This window comes from Alosa sapidissima, chromosome 19, assembly GCF_018492685.1.
Source record: "Alosa sapidissima isolate fAloSap1 chromosome 19, fAloSap1.pri, whole genome shotgun sequence".
Lineage (NCBI taxonomy): Eukaryota > Metazoa > Chordata > Actinopteri > Clupeiformes > Clupeidae > Alosa > Alosa sapidissima.
The window spans coordinates 32,175,387-32,202,554 of NC_055975.1; the positions used below are offsets into that span (position 1 = coordinate 32,175,387).

The 27,168-nt window shown below is 44.7% G+C and overlaps 2 protein-coding genes across 2 annotated transcripts; both read right to left on the reverse strand.

Moving 5' to 3' along the window:
• Positions 1-10,526: 10,526 nt before the first annotated feature.
• Positions 10,527-15,735, reverse strand: LOC121693400. Its single transcript, XM_042072795.1, has 2 exons — positions 15,019-15,735; positions 10,527-13,663 (listed from the first exon to the last, which is right to left on the reverse strand). The coding sequence occupies exon 2, from the start codon at positions 11,980-11,982 to the stop codon at positions 10,588-10,590; it is 1,395 nt and encodes a 464-aa protein (XP_041928729.1). The 5' UTR covers positions 11,983-13,663; positions 15,019-15,735; the 3' UTR covers positions 10,527-10,587.
• Positions 15,736-17,295: 1,560 nt separating this feature from the next.
• On the reverse strand, positions 17,296-22,510 carry LOC121693401. The gene is made up of 2 exons (XM_042072796.1): positions 21,788-22,510; positions 17,296-20,432 (listed from the first exon to the last, which is right to left on the reverse strand). The coding sequence occupies exon 2, from the start codon at positions 18,749-18,751 to the stop codon at positions 17,357-17,359; it is 1,395 nt and encodes a 464-aa protein (XP_041928730.1). The 5' UTR covers positions 18,752-20,432; positions 21,788-22,510; the 3' UTR covers positions 17,296-17,356.
• Positions 22,511-27,168: the final 4,658 nt, after the last annotated feature.

A 27,168-nucleotide genomic window follows, 5' to 3' on the forward strand; every position in this document is an offset into this window, starting at 1 on the left:
ATTTTTTAAATGTAATTTTTAAATAGTTTTGAAATTACATTCTGTTGCAATTTCTAGGTCAGAATGCTCCGTTACAAAACAAATCAAGCGCTTCTTAAACCTGTCTGACTATGTGCCTGCATATAGCCTATACCTCTGTGTGTGTTTGTGTGTGTTAATACCCTGTCTGACGATGTGCCTGCATATAGCCTATACCTCTGTGTTTGTGTGTGTGTTAATACCCTGTCTGAGTATGTGCCTGAATATAGCCTATACCTCTGTGTGTGTGTGTGTGTGTGTTAATACCCTGTCTGACGATGTGCCTGCATATAGCCTATACCTCTGTTTGTGTTTGTGTGTGTTAATACCCTGTCTGACGATGTGCCTGCATATAGCCTATACCTCTGTGTTTGTGTGTGTGTTAATACCCTGTCTGACGATGTGCCTGCATATAGCCTATACCTCTGTGTGTGTGTTAATACCCTGTCTGAGTATGTGCCTGCATATAGCCTATACCTCTGTGTGTGTGCGTGTGCGTGGCCTATTTTTTTCTAGCCTGGTTAAAACCAAACTTTCACCAGATATAGGTGGACATGGCCAACTTACAGGGTGTCTGCGGGGTTGTAAAAGGTATTAAAAGGTAGTAAATGAAATTAGCCAAATTTAAGGCAATTTAAAAGTAATAAAAAGTGATAAACGTCATCTGATGAGGTATTACATTTCCGAGCTACTAACTATGAGGTTTTCCATTTGTGTTAAGCGCAGGCCTATCTCCTATGCCGACCATGATCCGAATCATATTATGTCCAGTACCATTTGTAAACTGTCTTTCCTGCATGACGCTACGTAATCCAAGACACTCTCAAGCTCTAGCTTGAGAAAGAAATGTCATTGGCTGTGTTTCAAAGCTGTTTCAGACCTGTCAACCTGTATGAATTTTGCGTAGCATCAAAGTATGTCGATACGATTTTTTACTTAAAACTATGCAAAAAACGAGCACCTCCAACATCACCGAAAAGCTCCCTGCAGATCCATTTTATGCGAGGTTGAGTGACGGAGAGAAAGTGACAAGTGAGGATGACAGACAGAGCATAGTGATTGGTCTCTCTTTGTGCTATTGGTTCTTCGGCCAATGGTGGGTTAAATGAAAGACTTGATGAGGTGAGCTTGTGTTCACTTTGCGTTCCCCCAGCTGCTGAAACTAAAAAATCTCCACTGAGTGGGATTGTGAGTTCAGCTAGGCCTAATAGTGTGATGTTGTCTTGGAAAGTTATTGTTCACCACTCATTTCAGTTAGCATTATATTTTCCATCTGTCGCTGATGGTTAATATTTTCATAACTAAAATGCTTTCAGGGAGCGCAGATATTTCCAAGGCCAAATGTAGCCATTATAACGAGTCTGAAAGTGGGCCTAGGCTAATTATTTTGAGCTGCTCAGTGATGAGTGTTTATGTATTTTTTTCTTTGTAGCATATAGATAATTTCCCCTTGATTATTAGCAAGAAAACAAGCGAGACCAAATAATAGGCTTCCAGGCGGAGATCGCGCAGCGATCGCTTAGACGTGCCCCTTTAGTTGGGATAATGTAATCATTGCAGTCTCATAGACGGCAGGAGGACAGCGCCATCTGAAAGAAACAGAGTACATGCGCAAGTAAAATTCTTTAAAATCAGTCATTTGAATTAGTCAGCATGTAAGAATTGAACATTGAATGTATTTTAGACACCAATTTTTCAAAGTACTCATATTTTAAGACAGATCCAATTGAATGCTTCATTATTGCTAGGGTTGGGCACCAAAACACAGTTCTAATATGGCACCGGTCCCGACGTAAACTGTAGTAACTGCATCCAATAACAACGTGGATTCTGGTGCCTCATTTCGGTGCTTTTTTTTATACGAGGCATCACTGCATGTCATGCTAACGTCTTGCTCTGATAGCAACACATCCAGATACAGTTAGCTAACATAAACACTGGATGTATAAACCAGAGGGGTGAACCACATAGGCGAGTGGACAGTGTTTGACAGCTTGTGTGAGCCCAAGTAGCTTTAAAGTGATATCACAAGCTCCTGTCAAAATCTAGCAGTGGGCCTACACACAAGCAAAACTACACACAAGCAAAAGGCTATGAAACAACATCAACAGTAAGTATAGTATAAAGTATAAGTATATATACTTTTTTGATCCCGTGAGGGAAATTTGGTCTCTGCTTTTAACCCAGTCGGTGAATTAGTGAAACACAAACAGCACACAGTGAGGTGAAGCACACACTAATCCCGGCGCAGTGAGCTGCCTGCTACAATGGCGGCGCTCGGGGAGCAGTGAGGGGTTAGGTGCCTTGCTCACTGCCCACTTGCCCACTGGTCGGGGCTCGAACCGGCAGCCCTCCGGTTACAAGTCCAGAGTGCTAACCAGTGGGCCACGGCTGCCCCTAAAATCATGTTCAGAAGCTCCTCTAGAGAGCAACAGGTAAGGATGTACCTCACTGATGTATACCTTACACAATATCCTAGCTGGCATTTATTTGAAATGTTATCAGCAAAGTTGTAAGGTGAAAACTTTATTTCACGGTGTGTTCTAAACAACATAATGGCATGATATTAATCTTTCATGTGCATGAGGCCCATATAGCATCACAATGAATATGAAGATCATGTTAAAAGTTCACTGGCAAAAACATAAATATGTAAGTTACATATCTGATGTCACTGAGCTGTCAAAGAGGCTACGGAACCATCTCCGTATGTTATCGCTAATTAAAGTCAGCTGACTGGTGTTGCGCATAGCCATAGTTGCTGTTAAAATGCCTGGGAATCTAAACACTTCAACACCGACATAATGTAGCCTAACATATTCAAAACAATTGCGTGTTATGGGGGAAGACATGAAATTTCTTGAAGCATTTGGGAACACACTGAATTAACTGGAAAGTAGAGACCCTGTTAGATTAGCTTGCTTGCTAATGCCGTTGTCTATGACCTGGGAGTTCTATGGCAAGCGGTTTTAACATGCCTTATGACAAACCGCCTACACGAGGTAAACTTGAAAGCAGAGCTTACTATTGTGTGTGCATCCATGGCAAGCTGTTTTAACATTTAAATGTGGGCTATTATGCGTAGGAGCAATGAGATATTAATAGTAAATTGAATATAACAGTTCAATTTCATGTTCAAATTTGTCTTATCAAAAAAAAAAAGCATCAAAAAACTATCATCAGGGAGCTCCTGGAAACGCCTCAAAGCGATATCTCGGGCTAGGAATAGCTCGAGGAAGGTCCAAACATCATGAAACTCATACCACTTATTCTACTTGTCAAGACGCTTCTTTTGAGACCACCCTCGACTTCCTCCGATAACCGGAAGTTGGTTAGGGTTAGGGGAGAATTTTCCTCGTCCAGTCAATTTCCTAGGGTTAGGTTAAGGTAAGTGGACAGGCGTGGAGAGGACACCTGGATTCCGGAGGGAGGCTGGCGCGGAGAAGACACCTGAATTGGGGTTAGGGTTAGGGTTAGGGATAAGGGATGAAAACCAAACGAAGTGAGGGATTTGGCAATAACTCCCGAACGGAAGACCGGTTCCGTTGGATTCGGGGTGAGATTCCGCATCGATTGGTATATAATTTTTCCCTGTAGGACCCCGGGAAGGGGTAGTTTCAAAATCTGCCCCTCAAATGAGGGATTTCGTTGTATCTCGGGCTGTGGAAGTCGGAGAGTGAGGGTACATATATCAATCGATTCCTCTCGTCAAGACGCTTCTTTTGACTTCCTGTGATATCCGGAAGTTGGTGAAAAACCGGAAATAAACGTAAAAATCGCTATATCTCGAGAACGGAAGGTCGTAGAAAGAAGCGGACAAGTTCCCCGGCTTCCTCGTGGCCGGTTATGGGGAGGCGGAAAAGAAAATATTTGACCTATGACCTTTCGTTCGGAAGTTATAGCCGTTTTTAGTTCCCCCATTGAAATGAATGGGAAAAATCAAAAATTCTTCTAAGTCCAAAGTGGGTTCTGAAAAAGGTTCCCCCAGAAAGTGCATAGGAGCACGTTTCAGGTCATTCTGAGTCGAATGGCATACCTTTGTAGTGAACTTTTTTTTTTCCTAACAAATTTTTTTTACTGTTTGAGTGGATAGATCTTTGAAAATGACTTACTGTTGCACCCCTCCATTTCGCCACTAGGGGTAGGGTTCGGGAGTTATGAAAGAAAATGTGTTTGAATGGAAACCCAATGGAAATATGTTGGACGAATGGTTAGGGTTAGGGTTAGGGTTAGGTTAGGGTTTATCCTTTACCAGGACCCCCGGATCAGAGGGGAAGACCCCAGAGTCGGGTTGGGGTTAGGATTAGGGATTGGGGTTAGGATTAGGAAATGGTAGGGGGGTAGAGGTTAGGGTTAGGATTAGGGATTGGGGTTAGGATTAGGAAATGGTAGGGGGGTAGAGGTTAGGGTTAGGATTAGGAATTGGTAGGGGGTAGGGATTGTGGTTGGGATTAGGAATTTGGTTGGGGTAAGGAATTGGTTGGGGTGGGGGTTGGGTTTAGAGTTAGGGTTAGGTCAGGGGTTAGGTCAGGGTCATCCCACTCATCACCAGGAGCCCCAGCAAGGTTGGGCACTGTCCATCCCCTTTCCCAACGCTAATGTCCATCTTTAGTTTTCGTTTAGGCCTTTAGGATATAACGTGTTTAATTTCATAATCCATTGCCTTTCTACCATTAGTCTCTCTTGCAGGGTCCAAAATCGGTTGCTTTGGAGTCCCATGACCTGTAAGGATGAGAGGCCATGGTGTAAGAAGTGTTTTACTATATGTGTATTTGTCTCTTTCTTGTTTTTGATGTTATAAACGTGTTGGTATAGTCTAATTTGTATTGTATTTCTGGTTTGTCCCACGTATTGCTTAAGGCATTTGTTACATGTGATTAAATAAATACAATTAGGTGTTTGCGGGGTTAATGTTGGTTTTATTTTGAAGATTTTTTTAGTTGAACTACTTTTGATCCATATTTTTGGTTTAAAGGTTTCCATTTTAGTTTGGTTCCTGATTGGGTTTAAGGGAGCTAATTTACTTTTAGAAAGGAGATCTTTCAGATTTCTGTTCCTCCTGAAGGCAGAGATGACTTTATGATTTTGTAGGTTTTTTGTACCAGTAATAAACTTTTCAAAATTTGTTTTCGCCAATCTATTAAATTGTACAGACACATTAGAATATGTAGACACCAGAGGTATTATTTTAGGTTCTTTGTCTAATTTAACTTTCTTTTTCTGGAAGTCTTTTAGGGCCCTTCGAAGAAACGACCTGGAATATCCTCTCTGTCGAAGAGTCGAGAACAATATCCTGGTGGCCTCATCAAAGTTTTCCTTTTCTGAACAGATCCTATGAAATCTTAATAGTTGTGACTTTATAATGCCTTTATATGTATGCTTAGGATGATAACTTGTCTTGTACAATAATGCGTGAGTATCAGTGTCTTTGAAATAAACTTTGAAACTTAATTGTCCTGTTTCTTTGAATGTCCGTCCTTTATATGTAATAATATCCAAAAAATTAACTTCACTGTCATGAACTGTATATTTAATTTTAATTGATTCTGAATGTGTGTTCAAGTGATTGGCAAATTCCATGAATTGTTTTTTAGAATAGTTCCAGACACCCCATATGTCGTCCAAAAACCTAAAGTAAAAGGTAGGTTTTAATGATGCTGTTTTTAGCGCTGCTTCCTCCCAATTTGCCATGAATATATTTGCATACGAGGGTGCAAACTTTTTACCCATGGCCGTCCCTTTGACCTGTAAATAAAATGTAGAGTCGAATTCAAAATCGTTTTTAGTTAAACTAATGTCCAACAACTGTAACAGAAATGTATCCGGTCGTTTTGGGTCTGGATATTTATCAAACTGTTTTTGAATAGCCTCTAAACCCAATCTGGTCTCTATATTTGTATAGAGGCTATCTATGTCAATTGTAAATAGATATGCTGATGGGGGAATTTTTAGCAACTTGACTTTTTCAATGAAGTCATACGAATCCTTTAGAAAACTAGGGTGTCTGTTAGACAGGGTTAGGGTTAGGGTTAGGGTTAGGTTAGGGGAACATGATCTTTGGTGGAGTGGGTGACTGTGAGTGCACTGGCCGATTGGATCCAACCACACCAACAAGGAGGGGAATAGGGTATGAAAAGGTCAACTGTCTGTCTATAAAATAATATAAATATGAAAAATATTTAATAAAGAAATAAGTAAATTAGAAAAGGGAAAAAAAAGAAGAAAAATAAATAAATAAATAAACAAACAACTCATTAAGGGGTGGGGGGCTGGAGGTTAGGTTGAGGGATGGGGGTTAGGTTAAGGGATGGGGGTTAGGTTTAGGAATGGGGGTGGGGGTTGGGTTTAGGGATAGGGGCTGGGGTTGGCCTAAGGGTTGGGTTAGGGTTAGGTTAAGGGGCTGGGGTAGGAATGTAGCCAAGTGGCTGAGGGTTAGGTTTAGGGATGGGGTTTAGGGATAGGGGCTGGGGTTGGCCTAAGGGTTGGGTTAGGGTTAGGTTAAGGGGCTGGGGTAGGAATGTAGCCAAGTGGCTGAGGGTTAGGTTTAGGGATGGGGGTTAGGTTAAGGGGTGGGGTTTGGGTTTAGGGATAGGGGTTGGGGTTTGGGCGGGGTTAAAACTAGGGAATGGGGTTTGGGCGGGGTTAAAACTAGGGAATGGGGCTAAAAGAAAGAGAAAAAGAAAAAAGTAAGTGCAAGAATTGGGGCTGGGAGTAAGGGATAGACTAAAACCAGGAAAAGTGCTATAAGTGCTAGAAATCAAAAAGTGCTATAAGTGCTAAAAATCAAAAGTGTAAAATTCATGATAAACAACCTTTGAAAGTAAACACGACACTGCAGAAATAAAAAGTAAAGACATCTAAATTGTGTAGGTGAAAATGAATAATAAAAAGTAAAAGTCCTGGGTTAGTCTAAGGGAAATGGAAATATGGGGTGAACTGGGGTGGAGAACTTAATAGACTAGAGAGGGGGGGGGGGGGGGGGGAAATAATAACAAGGTAATAAGGGATAAATACAAATATATATAAATAAATAAGACAGGACCTGGGAGAAAAGGGGAAGGAAAGATGCAGCTTTATTGAGAAACAGAAGGAAACAGAGGAGTGGATTAATTGAGACCAAGTGGGAAGAAAGTGTGAAGTTTATTTATCCAGCTCCGTTCTGCTCGTTGCCTCTGTGCTCGGGTCCAGCCGGGGTTGCTCTCGAGACCACAAATGCCAAGGTGTGCAGTGCTGTGTTGCTGGAAATGTGTAACTATATGGGTGGTGCGTGAGTTCCTAGAAATGGTGTATAGATGCTGTTTGAGTCTGGTTTTGATTGAGTGACCTGTTTCTCCTATATACTGTAAGTGACATTTATTGCATGTGATGATGTAGACAGCATTTGTGGTGTCTAGTGAGAGGGGTGTGTTAGGGGCAGAAAGGTGTGAGTGAAGGTTAGTGATGAAGTGTTGTGGTTTGAAGAAGGAGTCCTGTGGTGATGGCTTGAGTGGGGGCTTCCTAGAGAAACGTGATCTAATGAGGAGGTCTTGAAGGTTTTTGTTTTTACGGAAGGCTGAGATGAGTCTGTGATGTTGGAAGTGAGTGTGGGAGGACTGAAAGTGGGTGAAGTGTTGTTTGAGAGTGTGGTGCAAATGTGTGGTGGGTTGTGAAAAGGTAGTGACTAGTGGAATGAAAGGTGTGGCAGTGGGGTTGGGGTCAGGAGTGGGGTTGGGGGGGGCCATTATGGTGGGAGGAGAATTAGTGTCAGAGCGAGTGGGAGCAAGAAGGGTCAGGGTGTCTGTTTTGATTTTCCTGAGAAATCTTTTTGAGTATCCACGGGGGCGGAGGGCTCTAAAGAGAATTTCTATCGCTTCCTGGAGGTCTGTGGGAAAAGTGCAGATACGGTGGAAACGAATGATTTGTGATTTAATGATGCCTCGGAAAGTGTGTTTGGGGTGGTAACTGGTTTTATGCAAAAGTGCGTGCGTATCAGTGGGTTTGAAGAAAATTTTAGTACTGAGGGAACTATGTGTTGGAGTGGATGGTGTAAGAAAAAGTGTGGTGTCCAGGAAGTTGACTGAGTGAGGGTCAATTGTGGATTTCAGTTTAATTGTAGTGTGGTGTGTGTTGAGTATGTTCATAAAGTCAGTGAATTGGTCTAGTGTGTGAGTCCAGGCGCCGATGATATCATCCAGGAAGCGATAGAAAAAGAGGGGTTTCAGGGGACATTTGGCTAAGGCTTCTTGCTCCCACTCGCTCATAAAGATGTTGGCATATGCGGGGGCGAATCTCTGGCCCATGGCAGTTCCATGGATTTGTAAAAACAGTTTATCATCGAATTCAAAGTCGTTATGGGTTAAACAGATTTCTAAAAGTTGAAGTAAAGTATTGTCTGGGCGTGTGGGATCTGGAAATTGAGTAAACTTGTGCTGTACTGCTTGAAGGCCTGAGATGGTGTCTATGTTTGTATAGAGACTGTCAACATCGATGGTGAACAGGTAAGTATGGTTGGGAACTGCCATGGGCCGGATTTTATGTATGAAATCATATGTGTCTTGTATGTATGTGGGGTGTTTAGTGGAGAGGGGATTAAGAAAGTGATCTATGAAAAAAGAAATGTTGTAAGTGGTGGAACTACAATCTGACACTATAGGTCTACCAGGAGGGACTGCGAAGGGAATTGTCCACGAGTCAGGTGGCTTGTGGATTTTGGGGAGAAGATAAAAGGCACGGGGTCTGGGTTGGTCTGGTCCGATCAGGAAATCAAATTGTTTTTTGGTTATGGAATGATTGGTATATAGTGAGAGGACCAGATTGCGAACTTTTTCTTGTGCTTTGGGTTGAAGGGATTGAGTGATGGGTTTGTAATGGAGTGGGTTGGAAAGTTGCCTGTTGGCTTCTAGGAGGTATTGGTGAGTGTCTAGAATAACTATTTTGGAACCCTTGTCGGCTGGTTTAATGATGATGTTTGGGTTGTGGCAAAGTTGGAAAATTGCTCTTTTTTCTGCTGGGGAGATGTTGGGGTGGCTGGAGTCAAAAGGGCGGGAGAGATAGGTGGACAGGGAATGGAGATCTTGTCTAATAAGGGTACGTAGTCTCCCATCCACCTGGGAAGAGTCAGGTTCCCAGGTGGAGGGGAGAGTGAAGGGGACGGGCTCACGGTGGGGTTTGTGTTTAAAATGATCATGTAATTTCAAGCGTCTATGATAACCATGGATGTCCCTTCGCAGTCCCTCCCGGTCCTGGCTGGTGGGTGTGGGAATAAAAGAAAGACCTTTTTCTAGAAGTGCAGTTTGTACAGGGGAGAGAATAAGGGACTTGGACAAGTTGAGGATGAGGGAGTCAGTGTGAGGTGAAGTGTGATTCAGGGTGTGTGAGGGTGTGTCCTGATTTAGGGTCTGTGAAAGGTTAAATTTAGTTGTGTGCACCAGAAGTGGAGGATTTTGGAAGCCACTTCTGGGGTCCAGTGGATGTGATCAAGTGTGGTGGAAAATTGATCTGCTGGAAGTGGTTGGAGGTGGGGGAGGTGGGTGGTGATGTAGCGGGTTGGAGGTGGGGGAGGTGGGTGGTGATGTAGCGGTTGGAGGTGGGGGAGGTAAAGGGTTAGGGTTAGGGTTAGGGTTAGGGTTAGGGTTAGGTTAGGGGAACATGATCTTTGGTGGAGTGGGTGACTCTGAGTGCACTGGCCGATTGGATCCAACCACACCAACAAGGAAGGGAATAGGGTATGAAAAGGTCAACTGTCTATAAATAAAAATATGTATATATAAATAAAGAAAAATAAATAAATAAACAAACAACTCATGAAGGGTTAGGATAAGGGGCTGGCTAGGATAAGGGGTGGGGGGCTGGAGGTTAGGTTGAGGGATGGGGGTTAGGTTGAGGGATGGGGGTTAGGTTGAGGGATGGGGGTTGGGTTAAGGGGTGGGGGTTGGGTTGAGGGATGGGGGTTGGAGTTTTAGCCAAGTGGCTGGAGGTTAGGTTTAGGGATGGGGGTTAGGTTTAGGGATGGGGGTTAGGTTTAGGAATAGGGGTTAGGTTAAGGGGTGGGGGTTGGGCTAAGGGGTGGGGGTTGGGTTTAGGGATAGGGGTTGGGGTTTGGGCCGAGCAGCTGGGCGGGGTTAAAACTAGGGAATGGGGCTAAAAGAAAAAGAATAAAGCAAGTGCAAAAATTGGGGCTGGGAGTAAGGGATAGACTAAGACCAGGAAAAGTGCTATAAGTGCTAGAAATCAAAAAGTGCTATAAGTGCTAAAAATCAAAAGTGTAAAATTCATGAGAAACAACCTTTGAAAGAAACCACGACACTGCAGAAATAAAAGGTAAAGACATCTAAATTGTGTAAAGTGAAAATGAATAATAAAAAGTAAAAGTCCTGGGTTAGTCTAGGGGGAGTGGAAAAGATGGGGTGAACTGGGGTGGAGAACTTAATGGACTAAAAAGAGGGGGGGGGGAAGTAATACAAAATAATAAGGGATAAAGAACAGATTTTATATATATAAATAAATAAATAAATAAATAGGACAGGACCTGGGAGAAAAGGGGAAGGAAAGATGTAGCTATTGAGAAACAGAAGGAAACAGAGGAGTGGATTAATTGAGACCAAGGGGGAAGAAAGTGTGAAGTTTATTTATCCAGCTCCGTTCTGCTCGTTGCCTCTGTGCTCGGGTCCAGCCGGGGTTGCTCTCGAGACCACAAATGCCAAGGTGTGCAGTGCTGTGTTGCTGGAAATGTGTAACTATATGGGTGGTGCGTGAGTTCCTAGAAATGGTGTATAGATGTTGTTTGAGTCTGGTTTTGATTGAGTGACCTGTTTCTCCTATATACTGTAAGTGACATTTATTGCATGTGATGATGTAGACAGCATTTGTGGTGTCTAGTGAGAGGGGTGTGTTAGGGGCAGAAAGGTGTGAGTGAAGGTTAGTGATGAAGTGTTGTGGTTTGAAGAAGGAGTCCTGTGGTGATGGCTTGAGTGGGGGCTTCCTAGAGAACCGTGATCTAATGAGGAGGTCTTGAAGGTTTTTGTTTTTACGGAAGGCTGAGATGAGTCTGTGATGTTGGAAGTGAGTGTGGGAGGACTGAAAGTGAGTGAAGTGTTGTTTGAGAGTGTGGTGCAAATGTGTGGTGGGTTGTGAAAAGGTAGTAACTAGTGGAATGAAAGGTGTGGCAGTGGGGTTGGGGTCAGGAGTGGGGTTGGGGGGGGCCATTATGGTGGGAGGAGAATTAGTGTCTGAGCGAGTGGGAGCAAGAAGGGTCAGGGTGTCTGTTTTAATTTTCCTTAAAAATCTCTTTGAGTATCCACGGGGGCGGAGGGCTCTAAAGAGAATTTCTATCGCTTCCTGGAGGTCTGTGGGAAAAGTGCAGATACGGTGGAAACGAATGATTTGAGATTTAATGATGCCTCGGAAAGTGTGTTTGGGATGGTAACTGGATTTATGCAAAAGTGCGTGCGTATCAGTGGGTTTGAAGAAAATTTTAGTACTGAGGGAACTATGTGTTGGAGTGGATGGTGTAAGAAAAAGTGTGGTGTCCAGGAAATTGACTGAGTGAAGGTCAATTGTGGATTTCAGTTTAATTGTAGTGTGGTGCGTGTTGAGTATGTTCATAAAGTCAGTGAATTGGTCTAGTGTGTGAGTCCAGGCGCCGATGATATCATCCAGGAAGCGATAGAAAAAGAGGGGTTTCAGGGGACATTTGGCTAAGGCTTCTTGCTCCCACTCGCTCATAAAGATGTTGGCATATGCGGGGGCGAATCTCTGGCCCATGGCAGTTCCATGGATTTGTAAAAACAGTTTGTCGTCGAATTCAAAGTCGTTATGGGTTAAGCAGATTTCTAAAAGTTGAAGTAAAGTATTGTCCGGGCGTGTGGGATCTGGAAATTGAGTAAACTTGTGCTGTACTGCTTGAAGGCCTGAGATGGTGTCTATGTTTGTATAGAGACTGTCAACATCGATGGTGAACAGGTAAGTATGGTTGGGAACTGCCATGGGCCGGATTTTATGTATGAAATCATATGTGTCTTGTATGTATGTGGGGTGTTTAGTGGAGAGGGGATTAAGAAAGTGATCTATGAAAAAAGAAATGTTGTAAGTGGTGGAACTACAATCTGACACTATAGGTCTACCAGGAGGGACTGCGAAGGGAATTGTCCATGAGTCAGGTGGCTTGTGGATTTTGGGGAGAAGATAAAAGGCACGGGGTCTGGGTTGGTCTGGTCCGATCAGGAAATCAAATTGTTTTTTGGTTATGGAATGATTGGTATATAGTGAGAGGACCAGATTGCGAACTTTTTCTTGTGCTTTGGGTTGAAGGGATTGAGTGATGGGTTTGTAATGGAGTGGGTTGGAAAGTTGCCTGTTGGCTTCTAGGAGGTATTGGTGAGTGTCTAGAATAACTATTTTGGAACCCTTGTCGGCTGGTTTAATGATGATGTTTGGGTTGTGGCAAAGTTGGAAAATTGCTCTTTTTTCTGCTGGGGAGATGTTGGGGTGGCTGGAGTCAAAAGGGCGGGAGAGATAGGTGGACAGGGAATGGAGATCTTGTCTAATAAGGGTACGTAGTCTCCCATCCACCTGGGAAGAGTCAGGTTCCCAGGTGGAGGGGAGAGTGAAGGGGACGGGCTCACGGTGGGGTTTGTGTTTAAAATGATCATGTAATTTCAAGCGTCTATGATAACCATGGATGTCCCTTCGCAGTCCCTCCCGGTCCTGGCTGGTGGGTGTGGGAATAAAAGAAAGACCTTTTTCTAGAAGTGCAGTTTGTACAGGGGAGAGAATAAGGGACTTGGACAAGTTGAGGATGAGGGAGTCAGTGTGAGGTGAAGTGTGATTCAGGGTGTGTGAGGGTGTGTCCTGATTTAGGGTCTGTGAAAGGTTAAATTTAGTTGTGTGCACCAGAAGTGGAGGATTTTGGAAGCCACTTCTGGGGTCCAGTGGATGTGATCAAGTGTGGTGGAAAATTGATCTGCTGGAAGTGGTTGGAGGTGGGGGAGGTGGGTGGTGATGTAGCGGTTAATCTCGGTGAGATTGTATTTGTAGTGTGGGTGAATAGAGGGGGAAAAGTTGATGACCGGGACATAAATGTTGGCGTTGGGGAAAACTTTGGTGGCCAACTTAAACATTTTGTTAAGTTGTTTGTTGGTGGTGGCCTTAGCATTGTGTTCTCTGTTGTTGGTACCCACCGACAGGACTAACAGCTCAACGGCTTCTTGTGGGGAAGTTTTCTCAAGTAACCGGTTCATGTGGTTGGCTGTGGCACCTGGATAGCTGTCTATCTGTATGTTGGGATATGGATGAGGGGGAATACGGGCCAGATTGGAATCGCCTATGAATAATATGGGTTTGTTAGGTCTGATGTGCCACTCCTGAAGTCTATTGTTGGACCATTTGTGATAGGTAGGAGAGAAGAGGGGGAGAGAGAGAAGTGGGACTGTAGGAGTCCGAAGAAGAGGGGGCCTAGGGGACAGGGGTTGTGTAGAATGTGGTGTAGGTGAGGGTTTGTGTAGAGGTAGGGGGGAGGGAGTAGGAGCCCCAGACAGTTCTACACCTGTGGAGGTGGAGGGCTCAGCATTGGGTTTTGTAAGCTGGTTAGCTTTTTTGTTTCCCTTGCTCATCATCACCCTTGATGGTTTGGACTGTCCTGGGTCTACCCCTCCCACTTGGGTGGAACCTGGTGGAGAGAGACATGGTGTTATATCCTGTGGAACCAAATGTGTTATGAGGTGGTTAGCCTGGGTGGTGTTAGTGATGGCCGTGTTAGGGCGTTGGGTGATTGTGGGCTGACTGTTATAAGTGTGAGTGACAAGGGCTGTAACCTGTATGGTGGGTCTGTTTTTGGGTGGTGTAAGGGTAGGGGAGACCGGGAGAGTGTCAGTAGGGTGGGTGTTAGTGGGTGTAGGGTTAGGGTTAGTAAGAGGGTTTGGGGTGTCAATGGGAGAAGTGTCTATGGGTGTGGGAGTAGTGGGGGGATTTTTGGTGTGGTGTTGTGCGTTCTGAGTGGTGTGTGTGGTGTTGGGTGGGTGTTGATGGTCATCAGTATCTGAAAGTGTATCTGTCAGGTCAGGTGTGTTGATGGTAAAAGTGACCTGCTGTAAGTCAATGGAAGTGGAGAGTGAAGGGATGGATGGGGTGGTAAGTGTAAGTGTGGGATGTGGCATAACTCCCAAGTCCTGTTTAGGAGGGGGAGTAGGGGCCCTAGTGGGTGCAGGAAGAGGAGGGAATTCAGTGAGAAAAGAGGGGTCAGAAGAGTGAGTGGATGTGGGGGGGTCCCTAGGAGTGGGGGTAGTAGTATGGGGAGGGGGGGTGGTGTGTGTTGGTGTTGTGTGGGGGGAAGACTGAGGGTTGAGAAGCCGTTGAACTGTCTGTAAGGTAGTGGGTGACAGGCGAGTATGGTACCTCTTTCTGGCCCAGCCACTGGCAATCTGAAATGCCAGTGTATTGAAAGGGGAAGGGGTGGAAGTCAGTAGTGTAAGTTGTGTGTTATAGTGTTCCAGAAGGATGTCCATGTTGTGTTGCATCCAGTCTGATGTGTTCTGGTTGAGTAGTGTGCGTGTATGTTGAGTGGGTAGTGCTGGTTTAATGAATTGTGTAAGTTTGGCTACTTGTCTGGTCATACCTGTGGGGAAGAGGCCTGTCTGGAGTGCATGTGAAATTATGTGTTGGTGGTGAGTGACTTGAATCAGTTTGAAGTAGTGTTTGGATTGTTGTCGGGTGAGGGGATCTGGAGGTTGTGTGAGAGGACGTGTGTAGGGTCTGTTGAATGAGGCCATGTTGTATGTGTAATGTAGTGAGTGAGTGGAAGTGAATGTATGGAAGTCAATGTATGGAGTTGTGTAGTGTAGGGAGAAGAAAAGAAAGAAAACAAAACCAAAAAACCAAAAATAAAAAATGGGGGGGGCAAATATGTTGGAGGGGGGGAAAAAGGAATGGGGGCAGCTGGCTAGAAAGGAGCAAAACGGTAAAAGCCAACCTTACAGAAATTAACCAACACTAAAAACAAACAACTGAAAAGATAAAAGCCCTTACCTGTAGCGCAGACCTAGGTTCGCATACCTCATGCTTGTGTTGGGTTTGATGTTAAAGATCCACAGAGTAGTGTTCCAGATGGTAGATTGCTCAGGTTACCTCCAAAAGAGTGAGGTTGCAGTCCAAGTTCATGAAAGAGAGCACAGTCTTGACAGCCAGGTGTATAGCAAACAGTCCAGATATGTGCTAGCATGCTAATCCATGTGGTCAGGCAGGTGGATAGGGTAGTCCTCTTACAGTGTTTGTTAAAATTTAAAAGCCAATCTTTATTTCAAATAATTTAAAACCAATTGGATTAACTAGTAAGGAATAAAAGCAGAAATACCGTGTTGCTCCTTGGAAAACTCCTGACGTTTCGGATAACTAATCCTGCATCAGAGGAGAAAGTGCCTAGTGCTGGTGTGTTTGGTATTTCAGTTAGAAATGAGGGGGGGAGTTAGGAAGAGGAAGGGGTTTGTTTCTGGGAAGAAGGGTGTTGGTTGGATGTAGTGTGAGTCAATCTAAATGAGAGTATGTGGCTGTCTGTGATTGGGGCATTTGAAATTGGTCTGCAAATGGAGGGAAGCTAAGGTGGTTGGGAATTGTAGTTCTAAGTGTAAAAAGTGAAGTTGAGGTAGAGTGTAAAGGCTCTACTTAAGAGGTCCTCAGGGGTGTAGTGGCTAAGAGGCCAGACTGGAAGGGAGAAGGGCACAGGTTCGAGGCCCGTCTGACCAACTGTGCAAAAAGCATTTATAAATAGGTTTAAATAAATAAAAGTAATAAGAAGGTGAAACAGGGTTAGAAGACAAAAGAGAGGACCTAAAAGTGAAATATTAAGTAAAAAGTGTTAGGGTATGTTTGACTAATATGGAGAGGGTAAAACAGAGTAAAGGGTAGATTCCCTGGCGTAGTGGTAGGGAACTCGCTCCTGGACCCCAGAGTCGCAGGCTCGAGTCCCACCAGGGAGGGGCACAGAGGAGTTTTTCTCAAAAGGAGCTAATCTTTCTAGTAATAGAAGGTCTATACTGAGAATAAAAGGGTTTAAAATCAAAGACTAAAGGAGACTCAATAGAGTAGGGGGAAAGCATCTGCCCCTCGGCTGGAGGGTAGCAGGTTCAAATCCCAGTAGAGTCACTCCAAATTTTTGTATTTTTTTGAGAAGGTAAAGAAAAAAAAGAAAAGAAACAGAAATCAAATTGCAATAGCCAGTGCCCCCATGGGAGAGTGGTTAGGGCAGTGGGCTGGGAGTCTGATGTGCTGGGTTCAAGACCCAGGTGTGGCCGGGCCAGAGGAGGACCAACCTGTCGGTGGGAGGAGAGCAGCCCCGGCTGGAGCTACGGTATGTGAAAGGTTGATATGGAGAAAAGAAGAAAGTGTGGTGGATCCAATGGCACTGGCTGGGTTAGGTTAGGGGAACATGATCTTTGGTGGAGTGGGTGACTGTGAGTGCACTGGCCGATTGGATCCAACCACACCAACAAGGAAGGGAATAGGGTATGAAAAGGTCAACTGTCTATAAATAAAAATATGTATATATAAATAAAGAAAAATAAATAAATAAACAAACAACTCATGAAGGGTTAGGATAAGGGGCTGGCTAGGATAAGGGGTGGGGGGCTGGAGGTTAGGTTGAGGGATGGGGGTTAGGTTGAGGGATGGGGGTTAGGTTGAGGGATGGGGGTTGGGTTAAGGGGTGGGGGTTGGGTTGAGGGATGGGGGTTGGAGTTTTAGCCAAGTGGCTGGAGGTTAGGTTTAGGGATGGGGGTTAGGTTTAGGGATGGGGGTTAGGTTTAGGAATAGGGGTTAGGTTAAGGGGTGGGGGTTGGGCTAAGGGGTGGGGGTTGGGTTTAGGGATAGGGGTTGGGGTTTGGGCCGAGCAGCTGGGCGGGGTTAAAACTAGGGAATGGGGCTAAAAGAAAAAGAATAAAGCAAGTGCAAAAATTGGGGCTGGGAGTAAGGGATAGACTAAGACCAGGAAAAGTGCTATAAGTGCTAGAAATCAAAAAGTGCTATAAGTGCTAAAAATCAAAAGTGTAAAATTCATGAGAAACAACCTTTGAAAGAAACCACGACACTGCAGAAATAAAAGGTAAAGACATCTAAATTGTGTAAAGTGAAAATGAATAATAAAAAGTAAAAGTCCTGGGTTAGTCTAGGGGGAGTGGAAAAGATGGGGTGAACTGGGGTGGAGAACTTAATGGACTAAAAAGAGGGGGGGGGGAAGTAATACAAAATAATAAGGGATAAAGAACAGATTTTATATATATAAATAAATAAATAAATAAATAGGACAGGACCTGGGAGAAAAGGGGAAGGAAAGATGTAGCTATTGAGAAACAGAAGGAAACAGAGGAGTGGATTAATTGAGACCAAGGGGGAAGAAAGTGTGAAGTTTATTTATCCAGCTCCGTTCTGCTCGTTGCCTCTGTGCTCGGGTCCAGCCGGGGTTGCTCTCGAGACCACAAATGCCAAGGTGTGCAGTGCTGTGTTGCTGGAAATGTGTAACTATATGGGTGGTGCGTGAGTTCCTAGAAATGGTGTATAGATGTTGTTTGAGTCTGGTTTTGATTGAGTGACCTGTTTCTCCTATATACTGTAAGTGACATTTATTGCATGTGATGATGTAGACAGCATTTGTGGTGTCTAGTGAGAGGGGTGTGTTAGGGGCAGAAAGGTGTGAGTGAAGGTTAGTGATGAAGTGTTGTGGTTTGAAGAAGGAGTCCTGTGGTGATGGCTTGAGTGGGGGCTTCCTAGAGAACCGTGATCTAATGAGGAGGTCTTGAAGGTTTTTGTTTTTACGGAAGGCTGAGATGAGTCTGTGATGTTGGAAGTGAGTGTGGGAGGACTGAAAGTGAGTGAAGTGTTGTTTGAGAGTGTGGTGCAAATGTGTGGTGGGTTGTGAAAAGGTAGTAACTAGTGGAATGAAAGGTGTGGCAGTGGGGTTGGGGTCAGGAGTGGGGTTGGGGGGGGCCATTATGGTGGGAGGAGAATTAGTGTCTGAGCGAGTGGGAGCAAGAAGGGTCAGGGTGTCTGTTTTAATTTTCCTTAAAAATCTCTTTGAGTATCCACGGGGGCGGAGGGCTCTAAAGAGAATTTCTATCGCTTCCTGGAGGTCTGTGGGAAAAGTGCAGATACGGTGGAAACGAATGATTTGAGATTTAATGATGCCTCGGAAAGTGTGTTTGGGATGGTAACTGGATTTATGCAAAAGTGCGTGCGTATCAGTGGGTTTGAAGAAAATTTTAGTACTGAGGGAACTATGTGTTGGAGTGGATGGTGTAAGAAAAAGTGTGGTGTCCAGGAAATTGACTGAGTGAAGGTCAATTGTGGATTTCAGTTTAATTGTAGTGTGGTGCGTGTTGAGTATGTTCATAAAGTCAGTGAATTGGTCTAGTGTGTGAGTCCAGGCGCCGATGATATCATCCAGGAAGCGATAGAAAAAGAGGGGTTTCAGGGGACATTTGGCTAAGGCTTCTTGCTCCCACTCGCTCATAAAGATGTTGGCATATGCGGGGGCGAATCTCTGGCCCATGGCAGTTCCATGGATTTGTAAAAACAGTTTGTCGTCGAATTCAAAGTCGTTATGGGTTAAGCAGATTTCTAAAAGTTGAAGTAAAGTATTGTCCGGGCGTGTGGGATCTGGAAATTGAGTAAACTTGTGCTGTACTGCTTGAAGGCCTGAGATGGTGTCTATGTTTGTATAGAGACTGTCAACATCGATGGTGAACAGGTAAGTATGGTTGGGAACTGCCATGGGCCGGATTTTATGTATGAAATCATATGTGTCTTGTATGTATGTGGGGTGTTTAGTGGAGAGGGGATTAAGAAAGTGATCTATGAAAAAAGAAATGTTGTAAGTGGTGGAACTACAATCTGACACTATAGGTCTACCAGGAGGGACTGCGAAGGGAATTGTCCATGAGTCAGGTGGCTTGTGGATTTTGGGGAGAAGATAAAAGGCACGGGGTCTGGGTTGGTCTGGTCCGATCAGGAAATCAAATTGTTTTTTGGTTATGGAATGATTGGTATATAGTGAGAGGACCAGATTGCGAACTTTTTCTTGTGCTTTGGGTTGAAGGGATTGAGTGATGGGTTTGTAATGGAGTGGGTTGGAAAGTTGCCTGTTGGCTTCTAGGAGGTATTGGTGAGTGTCTAGAATAACTATTTTGGAACCCTTGTCGGCTGGTTTAATGATGATGTTTGGGTTGTGGCAAAGTTGGAAAATTGCTCTTTTTTCTGCTGGGGAGATGTTGGGGTGGCTGGAGTCAAAAGGGCGGGAGAGATAGGTGGACAGGGAATGGAGATCTTGTCTAATAAGGGTACGTAGTCTCCCATCCACCTGGGAAGAGTCAGGTTCCCAGGTGGAGGGGAGAGTGAAGGGGACGGGCTCACGGTGGGGTTTGTGTTTAAAATGATCATGTAATTTCAAGCGTCTATGATAACCATGGATGTCCCTTCGCAGTCCCTCCCGGTCCTGGCTGGTGGGTGTGGGAATAAAAGAAAGACCTTTTTCTAGAAGTGCAGTTTGTACAGGGGAGAGAATAAGGGACTTGGACAAGTTGAGGATGAGGGAGTCAGTGTGAGGTGAAGTGTGATTCAGGGTGTGTGAGGGTGTGTCCTGATTTAGGGTCTGTGAAAGGTTAAATTTAGTTGTGTGCACCAGAAGTGGAGGATTTTGGAAGCCACTTCTGGGGTCCAGTGGATGTGATCAAGTGTGGTGGAAAATTGATCTGCTGGAAGTGGTTGGAGGTGGGGGAGGTGGGTGGTGATGTAGCGGTTAATCTCGGTGAGATTGTATTTGTAGTGTGGGTGAATAGAGGGGGAAAAGTTGATGACCGGGACATAAATGTTGGCGTTGGGGAAAACTTTGGTGGCCAACTTAAACATTTTGTTAAGTTGTTTGTTGGTGGTGGCCTTAGCATTGTGTTCTCTGTTGTTGGTACCCACCGACAGGACTAACAGCTCAACGGCTTCTTGTGGGGAAGTTTTCTCAAGTAACCGGTTCATGTGGTTGGCTGTGGCACCTGGATAGCTGTCTATCTGTATGTTGGGATATGGATGAGGGGGAATACGGGCCAGATTGGAATCGCCTATGAATAATATGGGTTTGTTAGGTCTGATGTGCCACTCCTGAAGTCTATTGTTGGACCATTTGTGATAGGTAGGAGAGAAGAGGGGGAGAGAGAGAAGTGGGACTGTAGGAGTCCGAAGAAGAGGGGGCCTAGGGGACAGGGGTTGTGTAGAATGTGGTGTAGGTGAGGGTTTGTGTAGAGGTAGGGGGGAGGGAGTAGGAGCCCCAGACAGTTCTACACCTGTGGAGGTGGAGGGCTCAGCATTGGGTTTTGTAAGCTGGTTAGCTTTTTTGTTTCCCTTGCTCATCATCACCCTTGATGGTTTGGACTGTCCTGGGTCTACCCCTCCCACTTGGGTGGAACCTGGTGGAGAGAGACATGGTGTTATATCCTGTGGAACCAAATGTGTTATGAGGTGGTTAGCCTGGGTGGTGTTAGTGATGGCCGTGTTAGGGCGTTGGGTGATTGTGGGCTGACTGTTATAAGTGTGAGTGACAAGGGCTGTAACCTGTATGGTGGGTCTGTTTTTGGGTGGTGTAAGGGTAGGGGAGACCGGGAGAGTGTCAGTAGGGTGGGTGTTAGTGGGTGTAGGGTTAGGGTTAGTAAGAGGGTTTGGGGTGTCAATGGGAGAAGTGTCTATGGGTGTGGGAGTAGTGGGGGGATTTTTGGTGTGGTGTTGTGCGTTCTGAGTGGTGTGTGTGGTGTTGGGTGGGTGTTGATGGTCATCAGTATCTGAAAGTGTATCTGTCAGGTCAGGTGTGTTGATGGTAAAAGTGACCTGCTGTAAGTCAATGGAAGTGGAGAGTGAAGGGATGGATGGGGTGGTAAGTGTAAGTGTGGGATGTGGCATAACTCCCAAGTCCTGTTTAGGAGGGGGAGTAGGGGCCCTAGTGGGTGCAGGAAGAGGAGGGAATTCAGTGAGAAAAGAGGGGTCAGAAGAGTGAGTGGATGTGGGGGGGTCCCTAGGAGTGGGGGTAGTAGTATGGGGAGGGGGGGTGGTGTGTGTTGGTGTTGTGTGGGGGGAAGACTGAGGGTTGAGAAGCCGTTGAACTGTCTGTAAGGTAGTGGGTGACAGGCGAGTATGGTACCTCTTTCTGGCCCAGCCACTGGCAATCTGAAATGCCAGTGTATTGAAAGGGGAAGGGGTGGAAGTCAGTAGTGTAAGTTGTGTGTTATAGTGTTCCAGAAGGATGTCCATGTTGTGTTGCATCCAGTCTGATGTGTTCTGGTTGAGTAGTGTGCGTGTATGTTGAGTGGGTAGTGCTGGTTTAATGAATTGTGTAAGTTTGGCTACTTGTCTGGTCATACCTGTGGGGAAGAGGCCTGTCTGGAGTGCATGTGAAATTATGTGTTGGTGGTGAGTGACTTGAATCAGTTTGAAGTAGTGTTTGGATTGTTGTCGGGTGAGGGGATCTGGAGGTTGTGTGAGAGGACGTGTGTAGGGTCTGTTGAATGAGGCCATGTTGTATGTGTAATGTAGTGAGTGAGTGGAAGTGAATGTATGGAAGTCAATGTATGGAGTTGTGTAGTGTAGGGAGAAGAAAAGAAAGAAAACAAAACCAAAAAACCAAAAATAAAAAATGGGGGGGGCAAATATGTTGGAGGGGGGGAAAAAGGAATGGGGGCAGCTGGCTAGAAAGGAGCAAAACGGTAAAAGCCAACCTTACAGAAATTAACCAACACTAAAAACAAACAACTGAAAAGATAAAAGCCCTTACCTGTAGCGCAGACCTAGGTTCGCATACCTCATGCTTGTGTTGGGTTTGATGTTAAAGATCCACAGAGTAGTGTTCCAGATGGTAGATTGCTCAGGTTACCTCCAAAAGAGTGAGGTTGCAGTCCAAGTTCATGAAAGAGAGCACAGTCTTGACAGCCAGGTGTATAGCAAACAGTCCAGATATGTGCTAGCATGCTAATCCATGTGGTCAGGCAGGTGGATAGGGTAGTCCTCTTACAGTGTTTGTTAAAATTTAAAAGCCAATCTTTATTTCAAATAATTTAAAACCAATTGGATTAACTAGTAAGGAATAAAAGCAGAAATACCGTGTTGCTCCTTGGAAAACTCCTGACGTTTCGGATAACTAATCCTGCATCAGAGGAGAAAGTGCCTAGTGCTGGTGTGTTTGGTATTTCAGTTAGAAATGAGGGGGGGAGTTAGGAAGAGGAAGGGGTTTGTTTCTGGGAAGAAGGGTGTTGGTTGGATGTAGTGTGAGTCAATCTAAATGAGAGTATGTGGCTGTCTGTGATTGGGGCATTTGAAATTGGTCTGCAAATGGAGGGAAGCTAAGGTGGTTGGGAATTGTAGTTCTAAGTGTAAAAAGTGAAGTTGAGGTAGAGTGTAAAGGCTCTACTTAAGAGGTCCTCAGGGGTGTAGTGGCTAAGAGGCCAGACTGGAAGGGAGAAGGGCACAGGTTCGAGGCCCGTCTGACCAACTGTGCAAAAAGCATTTATAAATAGGTTTAAATAAATAAAATAAATAAAAGTAATAAGAAGGTGAAACAGGGTTAGAAGACAAAAGAGAGGACCTAAAAGTGAAATATTAAGTAAAAAGTGTTAGGGTATGTTTGACTAATATGGAGAGGGTAAAACAGAGTAAAGGGTAGATTCCCTGGCGTAGTGGTAGGGAACTCGCTCCTGGACCCCAGAGTCGCAGGCTCGAGTCCCACCAGGGAGGGGCACAGAGGAGTTTTTCTCAAAAGGAGCTAATCTTTCTAGTAATAGAAGGTCTATACTGAGAATAAAAGGGTTTAAAATCAAAGACTAAAGGAGACTCAATAGAGTAGGGGGAAAGCATCTGCCCCTCGGCTGGAGGGTAGCAGGTTCAAATCCCAGTAGAGTCACTCCAAATTTTTGTATTTTTTTGAGAAGGTAAAGAAAAAAAAGAAAAGAAACAGAAATCAAATTGCAATAGCCAGTGCCCCCATGGGAGAGTGGTTAGGGCAGTGGGCTGGGAGTCTGATGTGCTGGGTTCAAGACCCAGGTGTGGCCGGGCCAGAGGAGGACCAACCTGTCGGTGGGAGGAGAGCAGCCCCGGCTGGAGCTACGGTATGTGAAAGGTTGATATGGAGAAAAGAAGAAAGTGTGGTGGATCCAATGGCACTGGCTGGGTTAGGTTAGGGGAACATGATCTTTGGTGGAGTGGGTGACTGTGAGTGCACTGGCCGATTGGATCCAACCACACCAACAAGGAAGGGAATAGGGTATGAAAAGGTCAACTGTCTATAAATAAAAATATGTATATATAAATAAAGAAAAATAAATAAATAAACAAACAACTCATGAAGGGTTAGGATAAGGGGCTGGCTAGGATAAGGGGTGGGGGGCTGGAGGTTAGGTTGAGGGATGGGGGTTAGGTTGAGGGATGGGGGTTGGGTTAAGGGGTGGGGGTTGGGTTGAGGGATGGGGGTTGGAGTTTTAGCCAAGTGGCTGGAGGTTAGGTTTAGGGATGGGGGTTAGGTTTAGGGATGGGGGTTAGGTTTAGGAATAGGGGTTAGGTTAAGGGGTGGGGGTTGGGCTAAGGGGTGGGGGTTGGGTTTAGGGATAGGGGTTGGGGTTTGGGCCGAGCAGCTGGGCGGGGTTAAAACTAGGGAATGGGGCTAAAAGAAAAAGAATAAAGCAAGTGCAAAAATTGGGGCTGGGAGTAAGGGATAGACTAAGACCAGGAAAAGTGCTATAAGTGCTAGAAATCAAAAAGTGCTATAAGTGCTAAAAATCAAAAGTGTAAAATTCATGAGAAACAACCTTTGAAAGAAACCACGACACTGCAGAAATAAAAGGTAAAGACATCTAAATTGTGTAAAGTGAAAATGAATAATAAAAAGTAAAAGTCCTGGGTTAGTCTAGGGGGAGTGGAAAAGATGGGGTGAACTGGGGTGGAGAACTTAATGGACTAAAAAGAGGGGGGGGGGAAGTAATACAAAATAATAAGGGATAAAGAACAGATTTTATATATATAAATAAATAAATAAATAAATAGGACAGGACCTGGGAGAAAAGGGGAAGGAAAGATGTAGCTATTGAGAAACAGAAGGAAACAGAGGAGTGGATTAATTGAGACCAAGGGGGAAGAAAGTGTGAAGTTTATTTATCCAGCTCCGTTCTGCTCGTTGCCTCTGTGCTCGGGTCCAGCCGGGGTTGCTCTCGAGACCACAAATGCCAAGGTGTGCAGTGCTGTGTTGCTGGAAATGTGTAACTATATGGGTGGTGCGTGAGTTCCTAGAAATGGTGTATAGATGTTGTTTGAGTCTGGTTTTGATTGAGTGACCTGTTTCTCCTATATACTGTAAGTGACATTTATTGCATGTGATGATGTAGACAGCATTTGTGGTGTCTAGTGAGAGGGGTGTGTTAGGGGCAGAAAGGTGTGAGTGAAGGTTAGTGATGAAGTGTTGTGGTTTGAAGAAGGAGTCCTGTGGTGATGGCTTGAGTGGGGGCTTCCTAGAGAACCGTGATCTAATGAGGAGGTCTTGAAGGTTTTTGTTTTTACGGAAGGCTGAGATGAGTCTGTGATGTTGGAAGTGAGTGTGGGAGGACTGAAAGTGAGTGAAGTGTTGTTTGAGAGTGTGGTGCAAATGTGTGGTGGGTTGTGAAAAGGTAGTAACTAGTGGAATGAAAGGTGTGGCAGTGGGGTTGGGGTCAGGAGTGGGGTTGGGGGGGGCCATTATGGTGGGAGGAGAATTAGTGTCTGAGCGAGTGGGAGCAAGAAGGGTCAGGGTGTCTGTTTTAATTTTCCTTAAAAATCTCTTTGAGTATCCACGGGGGCGGAGGGCTCTAAAGAGAATTTCTATCGCTTCCTGGAGGTCTGTGGGAAAAGTGCAGATACGGTGGAAACGAATGATTTGAGATTTAATGATGCCTCGGAAAGTGTGTTTGGGATGGTAACTGGATTTATGCAAAAGTGCGTGCGTATCAGTGGGTTTGAAGAAAATTTTAGTACTGAGGGAACTATGTGTTGGAGTGGATGGTGTAAGAAAAAGTGTGGTGTCCAGGAAATTGACTGAGTGAAGGTCAATTGTGGATTTCAGTTTAATTGTAGTGTGGTGCGTGTTGAGTATGTTCATAAAGTCAGTGAATTGGTCTAGTGTGTGAGTCCAGGCGCCGATGATATCATCCAGGAAGCGATAGAAAAAGAGGGGTTTCAGGGGACATTTGGCTAAGGCTTCTTGCTCCCACTCGCTCATAAAGATGTTGGCATATGCGGGGGCGAATCTCTGGCCCATGGCAGTTCCATGGATTTGTAAAAACAGTTTGTCGTCGAATTCAAAGTCGTTATGGGTTAAGCAGATTTCTAAAAGTTGAAGTAAAGTATTGTCCGGGCGTGTGGGATCTGGAAATTGAGTAAACTTGTGCTGTACTGCTTGAAGGCCTGAGATGGTGTCTATGTTAGGGTTAGGGTTAGGGTTAGGGTTAGGGTTAGGGTTAGGGTTAGGAATAGGGGTAAAAACCACCGATCAGTCATCGACTGATCTCTGCTGATGTCCTTATCTCATCATATCTCCGGATAGGAAGGTCATAGAGACTTCAGACCAAGTGCCCTGGATTTCTATGGCTCAGTCCTTTCGATAGAGACCACCCTCGACTTCCTCCGATAACAGGAAGTTGGTTAAAAACCGGAAATAAAACTTAAAATCCTTATATCTCGAGAACGGAAGGTCGTAGACACATGGGGACAAGTTCCCCGGCTTCCTCGTGGCCGGTTTTGGGGAGGCGGAAAAGAAAATATTTGACCTATGACCTTTCGTTCGGAAGTTATAGCCGTTTTTAGTTTCCCCATTGAAATGAATGGGAAAAATCAAAAATTCTTCTAAGTCCAAAGTGGGTTTTGAAAAAAGTTCCCCCAGAAAGTGTATAGGAGTACGTTTCAGATGATTCTGAGTCGAATGGCATACCTTTGTAGTTAGGGTTAGGGTTAGGGTTAGGGTTAGGGTTAGGGTTAGGGTTTAGGGTTAGGGTTAGGAATAGGGGTAAAAACCACCGATCAGTCATCGACTGATCTCTGCTGATGTCCTTATCTCATCATATCTCCGGATAGGAAGGTCATAGAGACTTCAGACCAAGTGCCCTGGATTTCTATGGCTCAGTCCTTTCGATAGAGACCACCCTCGACTTCCTCCGATAACAGGAAGTTGGTTAAAAACCGGAAATAAAACTTAAAATCCTTATATCTCGAGAACGGAAGGTCGTAGACACATGGGGACAAGTTCCCCGGCTTCCTCGTGGCCGGTTTTGGGGAGGCGGAAAAGAAAATATTTGACCTATGACCTTTCGTTCGGAAGTTATAGCCGTTTTTAGTTTCCCCATTGAAATGAATGGGAAAAATCAAAAATTCTTCTAAGTCCAAAGTGGGTTTTGAAAAAAGTTCCCCCAGAAAGTGTATAGGAGTACGTTTCAGATGATTCTGAGTCGAATGGCATACCTTTGTAGTGAACTTTTTTTTTTCCCTAACAAATTTTTTTTACTGTTTGAGTGGATAGATCTTTGAAAATGACTTACTGTTGCACCCCTCCATTTCGCCACTAGGGGTAGGGTTCGAGAGTTATGAAAGAAAATGTGTTTGAATGGAAACCCAATGGAAATATGTTGGACGAATGGTTAGGGTTAGGGTTAGGACAAGGGTATGGTATGATAGGGGGTAATAGCCAAAAGTGCACCGGGGTGCAGTTGGTTTTTAGGGTTAGGGTTAGGAATAGGAATAGGGGTAAAAACCACCGATCAGTCATCGACTGATCTCTGCTGATGTCCTTATCTCATCATATCTCCGGATAGGAAGGTCATAGAGACTTCAGACCAAGTGCCCTGGATTTCTATGGCTCAGTCCTTTCGATAGAGACCACCCTCGACTTCCTCCGATAACAGGAAGTTGGTTAAAAACCGGAAATAAAACTTAAAATCCTTATATCTCGAGAACGGAAGGTCGTAGACACATGGGGACAAGTTCCCCGGCTTCCTCGTGGCCGGTTTTGGGGAGGCGGAAAAGAAAATATTTGACCTATGACCTTTCGTTCGGAAGTTATAGCCGTTTTTAGTTTCCCCATTGAAATGAATGGGAAAAATCAAAAATTCTTCTAAGTCCAAAGTGGGTTTTGAAAAAAGTTCCCCC